The sequence below is a fragment of the Ustilaginoidea virens genome, chromosome 6 (genome assembly GCF_000687475.1).
Source record: "Ustilaginoidea virens chromosome 6, complete sequence".
NCBI classification, from domain to species: Eukaryota; Fungi; Ascomycota; class Sordariomycetes; order Hypocreales; family Clavicipitaceae; genus Ustilaginoidea; species Ustilaginoidea virens.
Window position 1 is genome coordinate 1,334,666 of NC_057321.1, and position 21,328 is coordinate 1,355,993.

General features: G+C 55.5%; 8 protein-coding genes across 8 annotated transcripts; 4 read left to right on the forward strand and 4 right to left on the reverse strand.

Moving 5' to 3' along the window:
• Positions 1 to 251: 251 nt before the first annotated feature.
• UV8b_07308 (uncharacterized protein) lies at positions 252 to 586 on the reverse strand (the record flags this gene model as incomplete). Its single annotated transcript, XM_043144805.1, has 2 exons — positions 252 to 437; positions 542 to 586. 2 exons carry the CDS (start codon positions 584 to 586, stop codon positions 252 to 254), a joined length of 231 nt encoding a protein of 76 aa, XP_043000740.1.
• A 2,415-nt stretch (positions 587 to 3,001) lies between these two features.
• UV8b_07309 (uncharacterized protein) lies at positions 3,002 to 4,247 on the forward strand (the record flags this gene model as incomplete). Its single annotated transcript, XM_043144806.1, has 2 exons — positions 3,002 to 3,247; positions 3,339 to 4,247. The coding sequence occupies 2 exons, from the start codon at positions 3,002 to 3,004 to the stop codon at positions 4,245 to 4,247; spliced, it is 1,155 nt and encodes a 384-aa protein (XP_043000741.1).
• Positions 4,248 to 6,013: 1,766 nt separating this feature from the next.
• On the forward strand, positions 6,014 to 7,656 carry UV8b_07310 (uncharacterized protein; the record flags this gene model as incomplete). Its single annotated transcript, XM_043144807.1, has 2 exons — positions 6,014 to 6,839; positions 6,899 to 7,656. The coding sequence occupies 2 exons, from the start codon at positions 6,014 to 6,016 to the stop codon at positions 7,654 to 7,656; spliced, it is 1,584 nt and encodes a 527-aa protein (XP_043000742.1).
• Positions 7,657 to 8,153: 497 nt separating this feature from the next.
• Positions 8,154 to 10,269, reverse strand: UV8b_07311 (uncharacterized protein; the record flags this gene model as incomplete). The annotated part of the gene is made up of 3 exons (XM_043144808.1): positions 8,154 to 8,992; positions 9,198 to 9,666; positions 9,760 to 10,269. 3 exons carry the CDS (start codon positions 10,267 to 10,269, stop codon positions 8,154 to 8,156), a joined length of 1,818 nt encoding a protein of 605 aa, XP_043000743.1.
• A 2,341-nt stretch (positions 10,270 to 12,610) lies between these two features.
• UV8b_07312 (uncharacterized protein) lies at positions 12,611 to 12,913 on the forward strand (the record flags this gene model as incomplete). Its single annotated transcript, XM_043144809.1, has 2 exons — positions 12,611 to 12,790; positions 12,857 to 12,913. 2 exons carry the CDS (start codon positions 12,611 to 12,613, stop codon positions 12,911 to 12,913), a joined length of 237 nt encoding a protein of 78 aa, XP_043000744.1.
• Positions 12,914 to 13,535: 622 nt separating this feature from the next.
• UV8b_07313 (uncharacterized protein) lies at positions 13,536 to 15,284 on the reverse strand (the record flags this gene model as incomplete). Its single annotated transcript, XM_043144810.1, has 1 exon — positions 13,536 to 15,284. One exon carries the CDS (start codon positions 15,282 to 15,284, stop codon positions 13,536 to 13,538), a length of 1,749 nt encoding a protein of 582 aa, XP_043000745.1.
• A 1,644-nt stretch (positions 15,285 to 16,928) lies between these two features.
• Positions 16,929 to 17,925, forward strand: UV8b_07314 (uncharacterized protein; the record flags this gene model as incomplete). The annotated part of the gene is made up of 3 exons (XM_043144811.1): positions 16,929 to 17,379; positions 17,478 to 17,672; positions 17,780 to 17,925. 3 exons carry the CDS (start codon positions 16,929 to 16,931, stop codon positions 17,923 to 17,925), a joined length of 792 nt encoding a protein of 263 aa, XP_043000746.1.
• Positions 17,926 to 20,595: 2,670 nt separating this feature from the next.
• UV8b_07315 (uncharacterized protein) lies at positions 20,596 to 21,082 on the reverse strand (the record flags this gene model as incomplete). Its single annotated transcript, XM_043144812.1, has 3 exons — positions 20,596 to 20,603; positions 20,703 to 20,835; positions 21,020 to 21,082. 3 exons carry the CDS (start codon positions 21,080 to 21,082, stop codon positions 20,596 to 20,598), a joined length of 204 nt encoding a protein of 67 aa, XP_043000747.1.
• Between the last annotated feature and the right edge of the window lie 246 nt (positions 21,083 to 21,328).

The following is a 21,328-nucleotide window of genomic DNA, read 5'->3' on the forward strand; positions in this document are numbered from 1 at the left end:
CGACTCCGTGCTAGCGGGGAAAATAAAGATGCTACAGCGGTAACTGCAGGGGCTATTTAACACTTCAACTTTGCGGAGGGCTTCGGGCTCCAAGTCCGGGGGCCCGGAGCCGCCCCCGGCACGCCACCGGTTTCCAACAACGCATGCTAGGTGGCAGTTATATTGATACATGTGTTAATTTTGGCAAGGGAAAACAGGTACCGTGCCGGTAACTATTTGCGCGATAGGAGCTCAAGACGCGAGGCAGCCATCTACTTTCCATTTCCAGTCCCTGGCGTGTAGCCGCATGCCATGCAAGGGCTGTCCCATTTCTTGCTGCACACAGCATCCATCGCGTTGCCGAGCAGTTCCTCGTCATCCCAGGCGTGTTCATACGGAGGGTCGGCGTAGAGAAGCCTCCCCATCTCAAACTCGTACGCTTGAACATTGACATAAACCTTTAGATTCGCGCAGTTCCGGCAGAACCGCTCCCCATTTTTTTAGGAGCTCATCAAGCCAGCCAGTCTCTGCGTCAGTATGCATCGGCGCCTGAATAATGAACCTCATCGCTCGGGCGCTTTCCATGGTGTTTAAAAGCCCATAGCATTGGGGGTGGCGGTCGAAAGCGAGGGCAACATGGGCCAAAGCGACTGCTTGCAAGAGCGACCGGGCTTGAACATGCATCGTCGACTTGCCGAGTTTAATAGTATACAGACTTTGTCCAGTTGAAACTCGGCAGAGAGGGACTGGTCGCTGACCTGCCTTTTGCTCGAGAAGAAAGTGCGACCGAGGGGAAATCAAAGTAAGAGGATGGTGCTTGTCTTTTGGTTTATCCATCTATGGCGAGAAATCTAGTCCTCTATATAGATAGAAAAAAAATCCACTGTACTTGACCATAATTATCCGACGGTATTGTACACGTGAGAGGCTTCTTAGTTCACGTCTGGAATCAAAGTGTTTCGGCCCCTTTGACGTCGGACCCGGCAGCACGGCTACAACGACGTCCAGGCCGTGGAAAACTCCTGGCGCTTTACTAGAATTAGCAACGATCGGCAACACGATTGTACAGAAGCGTCCTAGAACACCAGAAACCGTGTATCGCGCCAGCAGGGGCCGCTTCTATGCCTGTTAAAAGGAATAGTTGCCAAGAAGGTGCGCCGATTCGGCGCGTAGCGGCAGTACGCTAGTGCGCTAATTCATTTGGCGCAGTCTTTCAAACTTTGGCGCTTAAAATCTGCGTATAATATTGCAGCAGGATTTCTTCTGTAGCAATAGCTGCAATGGCGCTGCTTCTATGGCTACAGCAGCTACTATAGCCGTCTGCCTTGATATGTACCTACACTATATCGCTATATATATTGCTAGCTAGCGAGGCGTATTGCTCACAGGTTATCTGATCTCTAGAAGTGCTAGTGATGAGGGTATCGACAGTACAAAACTGTTGCCCACCCCCCCCCTTGTTTCATAAGTCATATGTATCGCGAGGCGCACTTACTTGGATCACGGCCCTGTCAGAGGTTCGGGTGTATGCGGAGAGTCTCCATTCTGGTGCCAGAGTGTCGGTCCTAGAGGGTCGGTCCCAGCAGATTGGGAATGGGCATCGATGGGTATGTAGATCTGCTGGGGCAAAAGCGGCATGCGGGCTTGCAAAGGGCAATGGCAACGCGTCAGGGCGGATGGCGATGCTGGCCTGGGCATGGATGGACATGTCAATCGCCTAGGCGCCTGTTGGGAAAACACGACTCGGCGACTCGGCGTCTGCGTCTCGGCGACTCCGTGCTGGCGGGGAAAAGAACATTGAAAGATGCGAATAGAGACGCGCAGCGGTGACTGCGGGGCCCCGGGCTCCAAGTCCGGGGCCTGGAGCCGCCTGCAGCACGCCACCGGTTTCCGGTTTCCAACGCATGCCAGCTGGCAGTTTGCAATGGATATTATTGCTTCGTGCAAGGGAAAAAAAAAATTATAAAACGCCGCATTTTGCTCCTCTTGTTGTTTCTCATCGACATAACCGGTTGGTTCGGCACAGCCTCCCATCTTCGAGGAGCTGCTCGAACCCAGCTTGTCTGCGGATTGATCATCAAGCTCGTCCTGCACGACTCTGCCATGTATTTTAAAAAGTCCCGTGCATCTCGGGCGGCGGGTCGAAAGCGAAGCCGGCGTGGGTCAAAGCAGCTGCTGCTACAAAGTCACCTGACCCAGCGTTAATAAGAGGATCATGGTCTTGCTGGATTTCGATATACTGGAGCGGGATTAGCAGGGAATAATAACCGCTCTTGATGAAGATGCGGCAGAGGCGACATTCAGCGAAATCCAAGCAGAAGATGCTTGAGCTATTTTTGTACCGCATCTACAGCGAGAGATGGAAACTTATACATGGACGAATCGTGCAATGCCTTTGTGCTGATCTGTTGATCCAAGGTGCGTGTCTTCAGCCCTGGCAAAAGGTCGCCGTGATCGGCGTACTACATGTGCATGTGCATGACCCACCGGTTGGCCTTATCCGGCGTCCGTTTTTTGGCCTCGGGACTTGGACGGCCATGACGGGAAACTCCACTATGGGCGGGAAAATGTAAATGCGTTGCGAAATTGGCGGGGTTGTCTAGTCTCATCCTATTGCCCGTGGTCACTTAGAATTGACACGCCGCTGATTGGCCCAGGGCCCGTCATCTCTATTGGCTGCGCCATCGGGGTGGCCTAGCCTTTGTTTCAGCTTCGCCAAAAACCGCATCCCGCCTGCAGCACGCCACAGGTTTCCAACTTTTGCCCCAACCGCCGCTCCCAAAACGTTGGTCCATCCTTCACTTCGAGTCTTTGGGGTGGCCAAGTTCTCCTCGACCTTTTCACCGAGATTCGTTCGCTAGCATAGCTCTGCGCCTCTCCTTGTCGCACTCCCTCCATTGCTGGATATCCCGCCCCCAAACGCGTTGCCGCGGTTGTGTCCTTCGAATTCTCAAGCACCATTCCGTCGCGAGACGTGCTTAGAAACCGTCAAGGAATATTCAACCCCCCTTCGTACATCGACATGTCCTTCTCCAGCCTTGTCCAGGACCTCAGCCTGCGCGACAGCCATGACTCTCGCCGCCCCGGCCTCGCCCCCCCCTCTGTCTCTACTCTCGATGATCGAAACTCGCACCTGTCTCGAGCCGTGTCCTACACCAGCACCGCTGCAACCAGCGTGAGTATCTCTGGCGACATTGGCAGTCAGCTGCACGGTGGTTATTTCCATCCTCTTGCTCGCTCCTGGCAGGCAGAGCGCCAACTGACCAAGGTAAGAAGAGCCCACTTCACCCCAGAGCTCATCCCCAACCCTTGCGCTTTTTTATTTATTTATTTATTAACGCAATCTTTGCGTCAACCAGTCCATGTTCATCTATCCTCTCTTCGTCACCGATCGAACCGACGACATGAACCTAGTGCCCTCCCTTCCTGGACAGTACCAGCTTGGCCTCGGCAAGCTCGTTTCCTTCCTCGAGCCCCTCGTTCGCAAAGGTCTTCGCTCAGTGATACTCTTTGGTGTTCCCATGAAGCCCGGTACCAAGGACGCTCTTGGCAGTGCTGCCGATGACCCCGAGGGTCCTGTCATTCAGGCAATCCGCCTCATTCGACGTCGTTTCCCGCAAATGTACATCTGCGCAGACGTATGCCTCTGCGAGTACACCTCCCACGGCCATTGCGGAATTCTGCGCGACGACGGGAGCCTGAACAACCAGCTCTCGGTGGACCGCATCTCCGACGTTGCCGTTGCTTACGCCAGAGCTGGAGCCCACTGTGTCGCTCCCTCGGACATGAACGACGGACGCATTCGAGCCATCAAGCTCAAGCTGATTGAGGAGGGTATCGCACACAAGACCACCCTGATGTCGTACTCGGCCAAGTTTTCCGGCTGCCTCTACGGCCCCTTCCGCGACGCTGCCGGTTCGGCTCCATCCTTTGGCGATCGCAAGTGCTACCAACTTCCCCCCAGCGGCCGCGGCCTTGCTCGTCGGGCCATCGCGCGTGACATCAGCGAAGGCGCTGATATCATCATGGTCAAGCCCGCTGGTCAGTACCTCGACATCATCAGCGACGCCAAGGATCTGGGCAAGGACCTGCCCATTGCAGCGTACCAAGTCAGTGGGGAATTTTCCATGATCCACGCCGCTGCCAAAGCCGGTGTCTTTGACCTCAGGACGGCTGCGTTTGAAGCGACGGAGAGCATTCTGCGGGCGGGTGCCACCATTGTCGTGAGCTACTTTACTCCGCAGTTCCTCGACTGGTTGGAGAACTAGGTGCGGGGGCCCGGGGAAAGGGATTACTCCCCGTGGAGCAAAGTGGGAAATCATGAGCCGTGGCGTTTGGGCGTGGTGTTATTTTTCGTATGCGAGGGCTTGGGCGCCGGGATGGAAAATCATGTTTCGGACGTTATGTAAGCCTGGGATTGATTTTCACGACGTGTTTTTTTACGATATCGTACGCATAGCCAACGATGGAAACGAGGCAGGATGTGCGTAAATAAAGAACTAAGATGAACCTCTGTAACATAAAAGCAGAGCCTTTGTAGCTCATGAACCTTGTTCCAAAGTTTGCCGACAGTGCAATGACCACCTCCTGAAAATCAAGAAAATGTGACGCATCGAGATGGATTCATGCCAACGAGAAAATGAGCGTTTGTAACCCTCGCACGATATGCCGAGAACATTGTGCTACGGAAGAAAGAAATACGTAGGCACTGACAGGTGCTCGTTTTGAAATATCACGACGAACGAGGTTTTGAGCCCTTTCGGTCCGTACAAACTCTGTCTGGTTCGTCGCAACCCGCCTGGCGCGGCGACATCCCAGCGCACCAACGTAGACAACGCTGTAGCCGAGGGCATTCCAAGGCAAAGGAACCTCATCCAGCGAACGGACTAACGGCAACATCACTCTCGGCCACCGATGATCAAAGTCGCGCGCAGCGTGCGCAAGCGTACCGAGTGCACTGTGTTTCGGCGGCGTCGATGCTTCGACGGTTCGTGTGAGGCTGTGAGCAAACGCCAGCATTGCTGGTCCTACATCAAGGCAAGCGGGATGTCGCGGTGAGAGAGATCCCTTGGATTCTGCGACGTGGCGGAAATGTTTGCCCCTAGCAGGGCGAGCCAAGCAAACGGCAGACCGTGCTTTGGCGGCGAGCCCGCTGTCGACCCGGGAGCAGGCGGGCGAAGCAAGCCCGTTGAACGCCAGGAGAATATGTGACAAACGCGTACCGGCTCGCCCATCATTGTCTTTGACCCCGGGTATTCCCATCCATGCTGACCTCGAGCAAAACAGCTCGGAATGCAAGAGCCTGCCTCACCAGACTCCCTCCTTCCTGCAAACAACATACGGATCGCACCTGCCACCTCCAATGTAGGCATGCTCAAGGTGCGTCAAGCGGATCAGGCTGAAATCCCAAGTGACTGGTCCGTATTGTTTCAGCCAGGTGCCAAATATTCAGTCAAAGAGGAAGGCACGGACGGCTGCGTTCTCGAGCACAGTATGTTCACCGTGCCCACGGCCCCCTGGGCATAATTTTTTTTTTTCCAGCCGAGTGCAAGTCGTCGAGTCATTTGGGGGAAGAATGCCTACTGAAATGTGTGATACACATGGGAGCACTGTACACAGTACAGCTCCGTTTCATACGGTAAATCGTGCCAGCTTATCCGTGGGAGTGTCCCTCTGCCGCCTCCTGACTTTCCTTCCCGAGTCCCATGGCCTATCTAGCTTTCCAGAGAGTCTTTACCGTAATCATCGTATCTATCTCGCAGTTTTCAGCGTGAAGATAGTTGGTGTAGTCAATTGTGATTCACCTTTCTGCCCACCTTTGTTCCCATTCCTCTTTTCTGGCCCGCAAGTCTGTCGATCAATCGTGCTTCTGCGCTCGTTTTCGCAATCAAACTCACGATACCAGACTGGTGTGTTTGCAAACGTCCCCCCTGAGAATCCCCACCTATTGTCGATTTATCGTTGACTAGCCCTCGTCTCCTTATAGTCGATTCCACGCGAATGGCCTGAACTGTCTTTCAGATCTTTGTGCTGCATGACGATGGGTTTCGACGGCAATTCGGCACCGATTATTTTCAAAGAGGAGAAAAGGGGGCTGTTGGAAGACAGATCCACCTCTGACTCGGAAAATGAGAGCATCGTTAATGAAGTAGAGTCTCAAACTCGCATAACGGCAAAAATCTCCAGTCTCTCCTGGGATACATCTGCTGTTTCAGCTTCCTGGCATCGTCTCTGCTCAGTACCATGGCGGGTGATTTTCATTCGTCTTCTCATCTTTCTCGCCCCAAGTTTCCTGCAGGGACGGCGCGCCAGAGATCAGATTTGCCCTCCCAAAGTATCCCCCACTGCATATCTGGATGGAATGAGAGGGTTGGCTGCCCTTTTCGTCTTCTTCTGTCACTATTTCTACCAGGCTTTCACCATTGCCAAAAGTTGGGGGACTGGGGAAGATAATTACCACATTTTGAAGCTTCCGTTCCTTCGGCTTTGGTATCAAGGCCCCCCTGCGGTTTGCGTCTTTTTCATCATCTCCGGATATGCCTTGTCTTACCGTCCCCTGCTGCTCATGCGAAGGGGCGCATTTTCCGACTTTTCAGCCAACATGACTTCTTTGACTTACCGCCGAGGGATTCGACTCTACTTACCAAGCGCCATTTCCACTTTGATGATTGTCTTTTTATTGAGGATCGGTGCTTATGAATGGACTCGCGAGTTCGCCCAAGACCGCACGTATATGAAGAACATAATTGAGCCGCATCCCGCCAGGATGGAATCGTTGTACGCCCAACTCAGAGACTGGCTGCTCCATATGTATAGATTTGTACATGTCTTTGACTGGGACAAGTTTGGGGGAAGCACCTGTAAGACATGCTCTCGTGACGGCGTTTGATTCAACTTGGGCTTACGAGGACTGCTTTAGCATACGATGTGCACTTGTGGACCATTCCTGTCGAGTTCCGGTGCTCGCTTTACCTGTTTCTCACAATCATCGGGACCGCACGGCTCAGAACAATTCTGCGTTTTCTGACCGTCGGGGGAATCATGTGGTTCACATATCGTCATTCTAGATGGGAACTATGCTTGTTCTTTTGCGGAATGCTTCTGGCAGAGATGGACCATATTCGCGGGGTCCATGCGTCAGCTGCAGTGCTTCCCCAAAGTGAGGAGTCTCCGTCCAGAACTTGCAACTGGCTGGAGGGACTGTGCTGGACAGCGACGTCGGTTCTCGGCCTGTATTTGATGTCCCAGCCAGATGACGGCGGTGAAATTGCCCCGGGATGGTCGTACCTGTCTTCACTCATACCTGCGTGGTGGGCTGAAGAGAAGTACCGATACTGGCAGTCCTGCGGGGCGGTTCTGTTTGTTCTCGCCGTCGGTCACTCAGGGACGTGGCAGCGCTTCTTCAACTTGCCCGTTGTCCAGTATTTGGGCAAAATCTCGTACTCGCTGTACCTTGTGCACGGCCCTGCCATGCACACCGTTGGCTACCTGTGGGAGAGGATGGCTTATGGTGTCAGCGGGGTCCAGGGATACTGGTACAATGCCGGCTTTGCTCTTGGCGCAGTGTTTTGCGTCCCGAGCGTGATATGGTGGGCTGATGTATTCTGGAGGGCGGTGGACATGCCAAGCGTCAAGTTGGCCAAATGGGTGGAAGGCAAGAGCAACGCCAAACACTGAAGGTTGCACTGTCACACGGAGCAAGACGATGGTTTGCCCCAGCTTTGCACAACACAACCATGCACCACCTACAGCAGACGGGGTGGCGTGCGGGGTGGGGTGTTGGGTGTTTGGTTTTCTGGCAAAAGGGCCGGCCGTTTATCTGCATGAGCATGGATGGGCTCGGAAATGCGCTTCCCGTTTCTTATGATTATGTTGGCTTCCCGAGAACGCGACACTCGGAGAGGTGTTTGTGAAATGAAAATAAAGTTTGACTATTTGCATCACTGGTCACGGTCAGGGAGGTCACTGTCGCTGACAGATTGCAACGCAACTATTGCGAGATTGTGGCTTTGTTCCATCGCGAAACCTCTTTTATCAGCAGGCAGCCAGTTTGAAACATGAAAAAGGTAAAAAATCCCCACCGCCCTCCGGCCAGCTAGCTTACTTTGACTTGTTCACGGCGTGAGTTTCTTTAAACCGTAACATTTCGTTCGGGTCGGCGCCAAGCCGTCAAGTCAAGGCTGCCGCGCAGCCTTCTTCCTCTTCTCCTCCTCCTCCTCCTGGCGCCGCCTGCTGTAGACTCTCTTGCCAGCGACCCACGTCTCGCGCACCGTCAGAGTCCGCAGGTCCTCAATGTCCACGCGCTCCAGCGGCTCGTCCAGCACGAGCCAGTCGGCAAACGCGCCGGGCTTGATGACGCCGGCCCGGTGCTCCAGGAAGGCGCCGCGGGCGGGGGCGCCGGTGAAGCCCCACACGGCCTGGTCGAGGGTCAGGGCCTCGTCGGCGTGCCAGCCCAGGGTGGAGTTTGCGAGGCCCAGCCCCGTGCGGGGGCTCTTCCTGGTGACGGCGGCGTAGATGCCGTGCAGGGGGTTGGGCGGCTCGACGGGGAAGTCGCTGCCCAGGATGGGCAGGAGGTCGAGGTAGGAGCGCATGCGGTAGGCCGAGTGGCGGGTGCGCCGGGCGCCGAGCCTGGCCAGGGCGAACCTCATGTCGTCGGTGGCGTGGGTGGGCTGGAGGGAGGGGATGAGGCCGACGCGGTGCATGCGGGCCTGGTCGTCCGGGTGGACGATCTGGGCGTGCTCGATGCGGAAGCGGCGGCGGGCCTGGCAGGCGCGCAGGCCGCGGTCGGTGGTCGCGCCGGGGCAGACGTGCCGGAGGGCGGCGACGAAGGCGTCGACGACTTGGCGGTTGGCGCGGTCTCCGATGGCGTGCACGTTGACCTGGAAGCCGGCCTGGGCCCAGAGCTTGGCGAGGTCGGTCAGGGCGGTGGCGTTGATGAGCAGGGTGCCGGTCTTGTCTTTGCGGTCGGCGTAGGGCTCGAGCAGGGCAGAGCCCCAGGAGCCGAGGGCGCCGTCTGTGTGCCAGGGAGGGTTTTTGAATCAGCTCGCTCGGGCGCGTGGGAGGGGGAAGTGGCGGTGGTTGTTTTTTTTTATTTTTATTTTCATTCTTCATTTTTTTTTTTTTGGCCCCCTCCTGAAAAGCTCGGAGATGGGGGGGGGGGGAAAAAAAAGGAAAAAGGAAAAAAGAAAAAAAGGGGGGGCCTTGAGGGAAAAACTCACCCGCAAACAGCTTGACGCTTTGGACCCAGAACCGCCCGTCGTCCCTCGCGATCTTGGTCGCGCTGCCGGGGCAGTACTGGTTTTGATCGCTGCACTCGAGCATGCCGTAGACGCGGACCGTCCAGTCGTCCGTGTCGGCTAGCTCGCTGTACAGCTGGACCTCGGCGGGCGGGGTGCTGGCATCGTGGACCCCGACCAGGCCGACGCGGTTCAGGTCCCTCATTGCGTCGCGGACAAAGGTCGTCCTGGTCTTTTTCGTGGCCGGGGGCCAAAGGTCCGTGACGGGGCCCATGGCGGCGTCGCAGAAGACGCCGGGGCCGGGGTCCCGGATGATTTGGCCGCCGGGCACGTCGGTCATGTTGCCGGGCAGCATGTCGAGAACGGCTTTGGAGACCCAGATGCAGTGGCCGTCGTTGCGATCGAGCATGACGTGGGCGCCCTTGAGGGCCGGGTCTAGCTCCAAGTCTCCCTAGGAGATTTCGTTGGAAAAGATGATTTGGAGCATTAGCTCCAAGCCCGGGGTGCGAGCTCGGCGACACGAGGGGGGGAGGCTGCGTCTTACAGCCGTGGGCATGCGTCCGTACAGGTCCTGATCCCAGCCTGCTCCGCGCAGCCAATTGTCCTTCTTGCCGGCATCCGGGTTGTCCTTCAGGTACGATGCAAGTCGCTTCCTGACCTCGCTCAAGTCCTGGGCGTCAAACAGGTCCACCGAGTGCAGAAACTCGCCCCAGGCCATCAAATGCCCGTGGCCGTCCCACAGGCCGGGAATGACATGGCCGTCGTGCTGCGTGGGATGCTCTCCGTCGTTGGACCTGGCGTCGCTGGACCTGGCGTCGTCGTGTGCGATGGCCGCATCCCTCCACACTCGCGTGAAGACGCCGTTGGCGACGGAGAAGCAGTTGGCGGCAGGCCGGTTGCGGTCGAGCGTCCTGACTCCCGCGTAGCAGTAGACAGCGGCGTCGCCGGACCCGGGTCCCGAGGGGCCCTGGTGAGCGTTCAGCACAAAGGCGAATACTATGGCTGTTGCGACCGAGAGGAGGGCTCCCCATCGAAGGGGCGGGCTTGACGGCATGATGAATCTCCGGCAATGGTGCTTGAAGAAAGGAAGAGGCGTAGGCGTAGGCGTAGGCGTAGGCGTAGGCGCAGGCGCAGGCGCAGGCATGGAGGCGGCGGACGCTGGGGAGGAACAGTGTTGCGCGTCTGCCAGGTGCCGAGTGCCGGATCAGAAGAGGAGCAGGGGACCATGCATGCAGCATGTAGGTAGGTAGGTAGGGACCTTATGTATGGTGTTTGATGTAGTGGAGATGCTCAACTCGTCAGACAAGCAACAAGACCGTGGACGTGCAGCCGCGGGCCTCCTCGCCCTGTCTGCAAGGGTGACCATGTGACGGTTACCCCATGCGTCTGGCAGTAGCGGTCTGCTCGGGCCGGGCAGGTGTGTCGACTGAAACTCGATTCACTGACGAGAAAACCAGGTTTGGGAGCTTGTGGGCGCAGCAGAAGGCCAGGTTTTGCGGTTAAAGGTCGTAGCCAGCATGTGAGCAAGGGGCTTGGCGTCGAGTGTCGAGTGTGTCCGAGAGGAAGAAGAGGTGGAGGGCCATCTCTCTCGATTGACAAGGCGGTTGAGGCTATGCTATGCTATGCTATGCTATGCTATGCTATGCTATGCATTCGCAAGCATAATGCATATGTTGACTCGATGCTACCCAACAGCCCGTCCCGGTTGGCTGAGCCATCGAGCTGGGTTGCACTGCCGGACGGCCGGAGCGTGATTTTCCAGGGGTTGGCGTCTTTGACTGCCGCCGAGTGGCTGCAACTGCCCGGCAACTGCCCGGCCACTGCCCGGCCCCTCCCTGGCCACTCCCTGGCAAAGTTGTCGTTATCGCGAGACAAAGGCAGGGGGCCGCCGAGGGGGACCGGGGGAAGGGGGGAAGGGGGGGGGGGGAATGCAAAAAGTCGCATCCTTCATGGCACCAGCTGACAGCTGACCGCGCATGCCGTTGCCGCGATGCTGCCCCGGCTCCCGCCATGCCCTCTACACCTTTCACCTCGACACGACACGACACGACCAGCGCGGAGCGGAATTGGCGTGCCTCCCTGTCCCGTGCCGGTTTGCCGGGGGGGAGGTTGTTGGGGGGGGGGGGGGGAACCTTGCTGCCCGTCATCTGCCGACGCCTGGATCTCGCAACCTACCGTTGCTGCCAAATCGGGCCTGGAGGGGTTGGCCATTGGGTACTCATGCATTGGCCGGCCAGCCGTCAGATTGCGCCGGGTTCGATAAGCGCCACGGACTCTCTGGAGTCTGGGGCGGGCTGGTGCATGTCTTTGCTGACGAGGTCCGCGGTCGGGTATCCCCTTTGCTAGTCGCCCAGACACCTGCCCCGCGCGCCCGTGATGCCCTCCTCGACAAATCGCTCTCAGCGGCAACCGGCTTTGGCGTCGCGCCACGGATCGTGCGTGCATCATCTCATCACATGCCGTGTGTTGTAGTAGGTAGCCTTGTTCTTGCTCGGGATAGTATCATGTCAGCGGGCATGTATCGACGCGGGCGCCACGATGTTACTGTAGCGCAGTGCCGCGCCCCCACCAACACCGACACTAACCGAACCACAAAAGGCGGCATGTTGTGAAGCGCAGCCGCAAAGGAAGATGACGACGACGATAACAGCCCATCTAGGCCGTCTAGAAAAAAAAAGAAAAAAAAAAACGGGCGACATGTCTTGCTATATAGTAGGCCTTTTTTTTTTTTTTTTCCCCCGATATGCGAGGCTGCTTGCGTGACTCATGGGGCCGGCTGGCGAACAGCTCGGCTAGTCAAACAGCGCGCAGCAAGCAAAAGGCTTCTCATCGCAGCGCATCAAACGGAGCCTCTGAGCACGTGCTAAGCACTTGACAGCCCAGCCTGGTACCACACAGACCCTAGCTTGCGCCGTACGCCACGCCATGACGCCCCCCATGACGTCATGCTCCAGCCCCCGCAACCCCTGACGTCGACGTCCCCTAAAGATGCACCTTTCTTCCAAGTTTGAATCGTCTCCCCAGGTCGCCCGCACAGCCAAGGTGCAGCGCACGCCGGCGATCTTGTTTTCGCAATGGCGTCAGCTGCGCTCCGTATCAGCTGCGCTCAGTATCCATCCGTTCCACGCTCTCGCTACATGGCATCGTCATCATCGTCATCATCATCATCATCATCATCGTCGTCGCCCCGTGGTCCGAGTCCATCCCTCCCCCAAGCCAAGCAGATATATAAGCCCGCGTCTACCCTACCCACCGTCACAACCTACTTTCCCCCCAAATAACCCAGCATCACAACCTGCTTTTTACCCCAGGATCTCGCACGTCTTCTCGCCATAGGGAAAAAAAGGAAAAAAAAAAAATTCACAAAATACATAAACGACACATAACCACTCATCATGTTCGGGTCGAGACGCCACCATCATACCGCTACCACCACCACCACCCCCCCCCGACGCGGCTTCTTTGCTCGCAGAAAGCCTGTGCACCACCACAAGCGCAAGCCCTCCATCGGGGACAAGGTCAGCGGCGCTCTGATGAAGCTCCGGGGCAGCTTGACTCGCAGGCCTGGCCTGAAGGTATGACGGACCAGAGCGTCGCCGACCGGCAACGGACTTTGCGTGACTGACCGTGTTTTTGAATAGGCTGCTGGGACGCGGCGCATGCACGGCACCGATGGCCGCGGCTCCCACCGCTGCTGATTCGAGCGGGGGAGCGCGGCGTGAAGACGCCGCCGCCGCCGCCTCGTTTGCTTGATGATTTTATGGCCATGTGATTTTGCACGCTTTTCTGCTGAGCGAGCTGAAGATGATGGAGTTACTGGCGCAGCAATGCGTATTTATACCCCAGCTTATACGGCATGAAGCCTTCCTCCCCCAAGTCAGTGTATTGAATATAATATTACGCTATAATCTAGGCCGTCTTCTCGGACCATTGTGAAATCATCCTTCATGCGTGCTTTCACCTTGTCGCCGTACCTCGTCATACCGCTTGCCCCTCCGCAGCGTCATCACCTCCTAACAATAAGCATAAGCCTAGCACAACCAAACACGTACGGCTCGTATTCACGCCGTCTAGGAAGGAAAAATTGTCGTGGAAGAGAAAAGCAAAATAAAAGGCAGAAAAGAAAAAGACAATAAAAAAAGAAAAAAGGAAAAAAAAGAGAGCTGCTATCAACTACAGTAGCTCGTCGAGCTCGTCGTGTAAAGCATTCTTTGGCCTGTAATCCGCCGCAAGTCGAACACGGGTTCTCCGCATTTGCGCTGGTCGACTGTAGGGCGGTAGTGCAGTTTGGCTTGGTGGGGGCTCATCGCGAGACTGGTTCTAGCCTGACTTGGAATGTGCGCCGCCTTGTCCCAGAGTCTGCATCTTCTTGTTCTGATCTCTGACAGCCAACACCTCGGAAGCCAGAGTGTCGTTGGCAGCAAGCTCATCAGTCGTGTCATGCCGAGCTACCTCCCGCGACAGCTGATAGCGCCGTAACGCAAGCTCCAGCTTCTCCAGATCTCCTTTACTCGGCGAGGGATGCTTCTTCACCCAGCCAACATCACGCCCTGCTCTCTGCTCGTCGACGGCGGATCGGAAATTCACCCGGCGCACTTGTTGGCTTTCGGGGCATTGCTTGTCCAGCTTGACAATCCTTGCGAGATTAACTTGGCCGACACTTGACGCGCTCATGTCATCATCCATCGAGACATCATCCAGGGTGGACTCGGAAGCTCGGTTGATTCGTATCCGTGGCGTTGACGAGCCCGCCGGCGACACATGCAAGATGCCTTCTTCAAGATTGCTTTCAAAGTCATCTTCAGCGTCGAACGGATTAGGGGATGGTGCAGAAGAAGCCATGTTGTCGTCTTGGAACCCATGTTTTCCTGCTCCAGCGTGATTCTGGCTTGCCACTGAGCCTTCAAGAATTGCCCCGTGGGGTTGCCGGTTCAGCACAGGACATTCTCTCGAGTCGGCCGACCCTCGGAATAGGTGGCTTCCAATCATTTTCTCGAGCTTTTCCTTTTTGAGCTCAAGGTTATCCTCCTCGTTGCGCCTGATTTCCGAGGAACTGACCGAGGCCTGGCTGGCGTTCGCTGCGCCGGTTGGCCGAGTCAAAGGAGCCTTCATCTCGTCGGTTTGCGGTTTGCTGTCCTCGGCAGATACCCTGACGCCAATTTCGGTTGATTTATGGCATATCCGGCCGAAAACATGGGAGACCTTGTTGAACACTTTTGATTGTGTTATCCGCGGAAGTAAGCGAGAGCCATTGATTACCGCTGGTGATTTGCTGGGCTTGAGAGCATCTATTGCCGCTAGCATTTCCTGGACCTTGTCTTTGATTTCCTCGGCGCTCGCCACCCGAGAGCTGTGCTCCGGGCTCGGGGCAAACAGCCTTCTCTGAGCGACGGGTTTCTCCGGCGTTCCTGTCTTGGGATGGCCATCATCCCCGACCGGAAGACCATTTTCGCGCGTCGAGCTGTCCACCGAGGTCATGATGGGGGTGTCGACAAGTTTCAAAAGGTCACCCGTCCTTTCCCACTGCAACGAGTTGGTGGTGTAGCGACGCGAATGGCGAGTCATTGTATTCAAACGAGGAACGCTGAGCGAGCTTCTGTGAGTGGTGGAGCTGACGCAGTTTTCGTCCGTTTGTCCCGAATGCAAGAGAAGGACTGGGTGCATAGAAAAGGGGGAGATTAGAGGCCTGCCAACATCTTGGTCTGGACAGGTGGGCGGCCGTGTAAGGGTGGTGTCGACATTCGTACGTGGAGTTGCGGAGCAGCCGTATGAGCCGGGATCACTTTTGAAAACGCATCCGGCCTCTCCTGCAGCCCCTGGCGGCAGCCCTGGCGAGCTTGGCCTGTTTGCTTGCCGGCGTTGGTGATTCACCTTGGTCGGTGTCACGGCTGGGGGTGCCTCCTGAATCAGTATGCCGACAGCATGCAATGAAGACAAACGCACGCACCCACCTTGAGGCTGAGCAGCAGTAGAAGGAGAGTAAGGACCCAGGTCCCTGTGCCTTCGGAGAGACCCAAACGTTCGAAGCAGGCTTCTCTTCCTGCTGCAGGTGACGGGCGTAGAAGACATGCCGGCCAGAGCCATCCAGCAGAAACGAACGGGTCAAGACGGCAAACAGAGACAGAAACGAGCGGCAACAAGTAAGACATGCAAGGCAAAAGCTGGAAAACGAGCGAAAAACGAGCGCACGGGCAGCGAGGAAAAGAGTGCCAGCTACGGATAAAGCCTCAAGAGTTCCTCCCTGACGGACTTGACAACACTATGGTTGAATATAGTCAAGGGACGAGAGGCTTGCTCACGACGGGATGCATTCTACTAGCTTCCAGTTGCATCACGCGCGTGACTGAAAAAAAGGAAGCGGGAAAGAGCTGTTTTCATGTCCCAGGGGGGAACGAAGGGCACCGAGCAGACGATGGGACCTATGCGACGACGTGGGTAGCCTTGGCGACAGGCGGCATGCATGAGAACTGTGAAGGTGATGCAAAGTTCAAAAGACTGGCACGATGCAGCGAGGCTTTGGTTTTGAGAATGAATAACGATGGCTTGCGGCACGCTGGCACTGGGGAATTTTGATTTCCCGCGGGGGAAGAGCGATTACGGAGCGTTCGAGGCAACCTCCAGCTGGCCATGGCATCTGCCAGACCTGTGCCGGCAGCTGCTCAAGGCCTGGCCTGATCCTGGAGAGCACCAGACATGTACCAGACAGTTTAACAAATCCATTGGTCCTATTGACTGTAATCACTACTAGACTCTATCTGGTGTGAGCAACCAAGTGAGTCGAAACCAGGCGGCATCAAACTCCTTTGGAGCTGGCACACAGGGTTCGCTGCAGTGAAAATGCACATCGGAAGCTCCAGTCACTTGTTGGACCTCTGGGAATACCACGAAATCCACTCCACCGTTGGAGCACTCAAAACCTATCCCTCTGTTTCGATTCGGGGCCATGCAGACAAGAGGCATCCCAATCCCCTCCGTACCTTGGAACACCACTGTTCCTCATCGCCTGATGAACAGCGTACAAGTCGGCAACGCACGAATCATCGATTGAGCTACGGACGGCCCTGGTACGAAAAATCCATTCCGGATTGATAATCCGCAGCGTTGCCTCGTTCAAGTCACGGCCTGGGAAGTTGTGATGAATGCTTCAGCTGTGATGCTTACGCTTGCAAGGCACGACAAGGTTTAGCATGGCAGCGGCCACGTGATTGGCCGGGCCCGCACAGACCCCCATGACTTGTCGGTGACGATAAGCTCAGCTGCTGCTGGCTGGCGTCTTTGGTGCAAATTCGCAACAGATTCCCCTGCGTCTGGACCAGAAAACAAAAGGGGTGGAGCTACGGAAATCCCGCAGGCCTTGAAGCTCTCCCCGACCGACATACGGCGCAATCATCACAACACGGCAAGCAACAAGAATAGCGGGAAACCCCCGATTCTCTAAGCAGCAGCAGCGGCGGCGGCGGCGGCGGCTTTGGCGAGGCTGTGGAAAAGGTTTCACCGTCAGCTTACTCCGTACCCGGTCGGTCCTCCTACCCCCCCAGCCGCATACAACGTGGACCATCTGGCACCACCCGCGACTCGAAAAGCTTCCATTGAGCACATCGCGTGCAAATCCAACAGTGAACAAGCGAGAGAGAGCGTCCTGGCCGACTTCACTCTGGCCTTCCAAGAAGAGGGCGGCCAAGGAGTCCTCCCACGTCAGCCCCCGATACGACAATGTTCCTCCGTACAGCTCTCGGGCTCCGTAGCCTCCCTGCGCGAGGCGGCACGGCTCAGCTCACGTCCTCGTCGGCATGGATACGCATGTGGAGACGTATGCTCGGCACGGAAACGGGACAGACGCTCGTCACAGGACTCAAGCCGGGCCAACGGCAGCATCAATACACGAGGCATCTTCGCAATCTACGACCCTTGAACCGGGCGACCTGCACTCGAACCGGCCTGTTCTTTGCGCGAACGCACCCGCGTGGATTTCACTTCTCGGCTTGGAGACCAGACACGATGCAGAGGGGCACCGCGACGCAAGAAAAGCTGACGCTGAGCCAACGGTTGAAAAGGCTGTCCAAGGAATACGGCTGGTCTGCAGTCGGCGTTTACCTTGCTCTTAGCGTTCTGGACTTTCCGTTCTGCTTCCTTCTCGTAAGGATTGTCGGGACAGACACTATCGGTCGGTGCAGGCCCCCCCCCCCCCCCCCTTTTTTTTATGAGCCGCAATAACAAGCATCTTGCAAACATGCTGATCGTTCTCTGTTTGGGATGATGCAGGCAAGGTTGAGCATTACGTTGTATCCGGCATCAAGCAATTCATTCCTGAAGCTGTCCGGCAAAAATGGCACGAGTACTGGCGCTCGCTCAAGAATGCCGAAGTAAATACCTTGGGCGACGACAACATTACCGACAAGGTTGAAATGGCCAGCTGGGGTGTCAAGGAGGCTCAAGAGTACCATAAAGAAGAAGCTAGTATGTATACGTCGTGTCTTCTTTCCTTATACTACGAGCGCCCGATCTATCTACGAGGTCACGGGCGCGGGAATCGAGCGGTAACTAACACAATTCGGCTTCTGCAGGCTTGGGGACCCAGCTTGCTCTTGCCTACGCCATTCACAAGAGCTTCATATTCTTTCGGGTGCCGTTGACAGCTGCGGTGACGCCCAAGGTTGTCAAAGTCCTGAGATCCTGGGGGTGGAACATTGGGAAACGAGCGTCACGCTAGCTTGACATGGCCGTTAGGCGTCCGTCAGATGATGATGATGCCGTCGCATCGCGGTGCAGCCTGGGAATGTGTCTGTACAGTATTGGCTGGGAAGGAAAGCTTAAAACGCCGTGGCAGCTTGTCCGCCGCCGGGCTTGCATAGCATGTAAAGAAAAAAAAAAGAAAAAAAAAGAAAAAAAAAAAGAAAAAAAGAACACTCATGTACGATTGCTAGAATTGAAAAAATCCAACTTTGTTGCATAGTCACACAAACGGTGGGAATGCTATTGATAGTCTGTGCAGGATGAGAGATCTGACACTTGTATGTAGGGATATGGATTCGCGTTCATTGGCGCAAGTTGGACGTCATGTGAGGGGGGCGGCTGGCAATTAAACTTTAAAATCCGGCTTCGAGGTGGCTGCCCAGTCGTACGTACTATGCAAAAGCGTTGATTTGATGAGACTAAACACCACCGCGACTGGGCAAGGGCAAGCTGAGGCTGCATGGCAGAAGTAGACACGTTCTAAAAGCATGGGCGCTTGCCTTATTCCGCACCGGGCGAATCACGAGAGATTCCGACGTTGCAATCACCCGCCGAATCCCGTTTCGGCGGAACCCCGTCTTTCCGCGGCGTGTTCCGGAGTTAAGGCAAATGCCACGGCAGCCTTGAAGGAGCAAGAGATGACGAACATGAGTCAGCTCAAGGCGCCACACGGCGAGGCGAAAGGTTAGACGAAGAAAAAACTCTCCGGTGCTGGTGCTATGCTGAGCAGGTTGGAGCATACTACCTGGGGGCTTCTATACCTTCCTGAAATAGCAGCTTTATCCGCGTTGTCAGCGTCCTGAACCAGCAAGACGTGGGGTCGGTGTTGGGGGTGGAGATGGGGGTGGCTGTAAGAAGTACCGACGTGCCGGGTCAAGGTAGAGAGGGCGGCCGATATCCAAAGCAAACTAGACGGGTCTCGACCAGAGTCACCGGACCCAAGATTCAAGCCAGGCAGAGGTTTCGTGACGGAGGACAGTAGCGCAGGGATGACAGGTGGTCGGACCTCATGCCGCAAGAAGCCATCCATTCTCCCTGGTTTCGTTCTCATCGTGCCGCGTGGGTGTTGGACAGCATTAACACTCGAGCAAGCGCCGACACTGTAGCCGCAATCAGCAACTTGTCTCCTGCACGGCGGGCAGGCTTGACGGTCAATACGTGCGGCTGTTCCCTGGATAGGCAATGCGCGCTACAAGTTTGATGCATGGTGCAGCTGTTGAAGATCTGTCGTTGCTTGCTCTGCGGAGCGGATGGTAATGGTGGTGATAGTACATATCGCGTATGGCAAAGCCATGTTTCAAGCAGGGCCACAATAAAGAGCCTTGTCGAAAACGAACTTTTTAGACTCCCGAGATTGGTTACCAGCAGAGCAGACCGCGCTAGGACGGGTGGGCACGGCGGTTTTGGCTTTTGCCTAGCTGGCTGGGTGATGGTGTGCTTTTTGTCCCGCCGTTTGTTGTTTTACTTTCAATAGTCCGAGGCTTGCCAGTCGGCCACAAGTCATCTTTAGTCATCTTCCGGCAATCATCTACTAATCCGGACCGCTCAGCGAGGGCACTGTTTTGACTGTTCAAAGCAAGTATTTCAGGGGGCGGGCGCACCTACCAGTCAAGGAAACACCTATGGTATGGCCTCCAGGGATGAGGATGGCAAAATCAGATAGGCGGTTTTTGGCCCGTACATTTAGGATGGGCACCATTCCGGTCGTGGCTAGAATGCATGGAGGCTCAGCAACGCCCTACAACCGGCGGATGACGCCTTCGTTCGTGGCACCTATCTGATGGATGGGTTTTAACTTTACCAACTTCTTGATACGAGAAGACATGATGATGCTACCGGTCGGATTGCGGCTGCCGCGTTTTCTCGGCGCACACTCACCGTCAACGTGAGAGACGATAGCACTAAGCTCCAGAAAAGAAGATTCCGAGAAAGCCAAAGGTAGGCAGTGCAAGGTATCAACAACGTTCGTCACCAAGTGCGTGGCAAAAGTACCTGCATCTGAAGACTACAACCATAATATCACTGGTGAGCCAATCCGTCCCAGCCTGACAGTGTTGGATGTTGTAGGCTGGATGTAAATGGGAAAGGCAATGCGACTGCTTTGAATAGCTGCATCATCCGGAGGGAAGACCGTCGCAGCTGAGTAGAGCCTCTCAGTTCATGCCGCTAAATCCAAGTAATTACGAGGAAAAGAGCAGCTAAGCCAGCAGTGAAGAGTCAGCAAGGTACGAATGAGGGCTCATGGCAGCGAATAATTTACGCCGAGCGCGTTATGTTGCCGGCTCTCAAGTTCTCAACCAACTGCACTCGACTCTCTTTGTATAACATTCAAACGATGCAGTTGACTTTCTTTCGTGGGCGACATGTAGACACTTGACACGACAACAAGCATGCCCCAAAATCCAAGAGAGCTTCCTGAAACGGCTGCAACGGTTGATAGCGTTTCCACCGCCTAAACTTAGACCACGCTATGAGATCCTCGGTGGCAACGTACAATTCTTCATAGATGCGTGGCGACTTCGAGGTTAAACGTCCATTGCGCAGCAAGACTTGAGCCGCATTGGGAAAGGGAGGCTGTGTCAATGATGTCGTATTCCAGGTGACATATTACATGAGTTCGCGCGATAGACTTTCTTCGCCTTCGTTTTTAAGTTGCTGTACGTAGTGTTGGCGGTGATCAAAGTTTTTTGAACGGACATGATCAAATTCATCAATCGTCAACAAAAAGAAGGGACAATGCTGACCAACACTGACCGACGACGTTGGGTTGCACCACAATGCAGAGCAGAATCGGCAGACAATAATTGTGGTTGTCGCCACTGATCGAGTACGTGCCGCCACCTTGGCTGGGCAAGCAATCCTCAATAGTTTCATACTCGTGCTCAGCCTGCCGGTTGAGTTTAGACCAGAACGTCAGCACATGACAAGATGCACCAACATGGTGTGTGAAGCAAAGAGAAGGGCAAAAAAATAAAAAAAAAAATAAAGGGAGAATTGCGGCTCGTGTGGCAGTGCTGTTCAAGAAAGATGGAGGGAAGGTTTTTGCGACTGATAAAAGAATAATCACCAACAGCCTCAGAATCCAAGGGCGTCTGCCTAATGAACCTTGCGGCCGCCCTTAGTTGTCCAGGCATTTCTGTGAAGCAAAGCCGTTGGAGGAAATGAATGAGAAGTGGGTATCCCGCGGAAAATAAACTTTCTCACAAGAACAACCTGGCCACTATTTCGGTCCATTCATCGTTCTTCCGCAACTTGGATACCTGGATACTGCGACCCCTGCTATTTGCAGAAAGTCTGGGTTAGTTACGGTCGTAAGTGGAAGATCAGAAAAGGGAGTAAAAGAAAGAAGGGGGAAACCAAAAGCAGAATAACAAAGTACC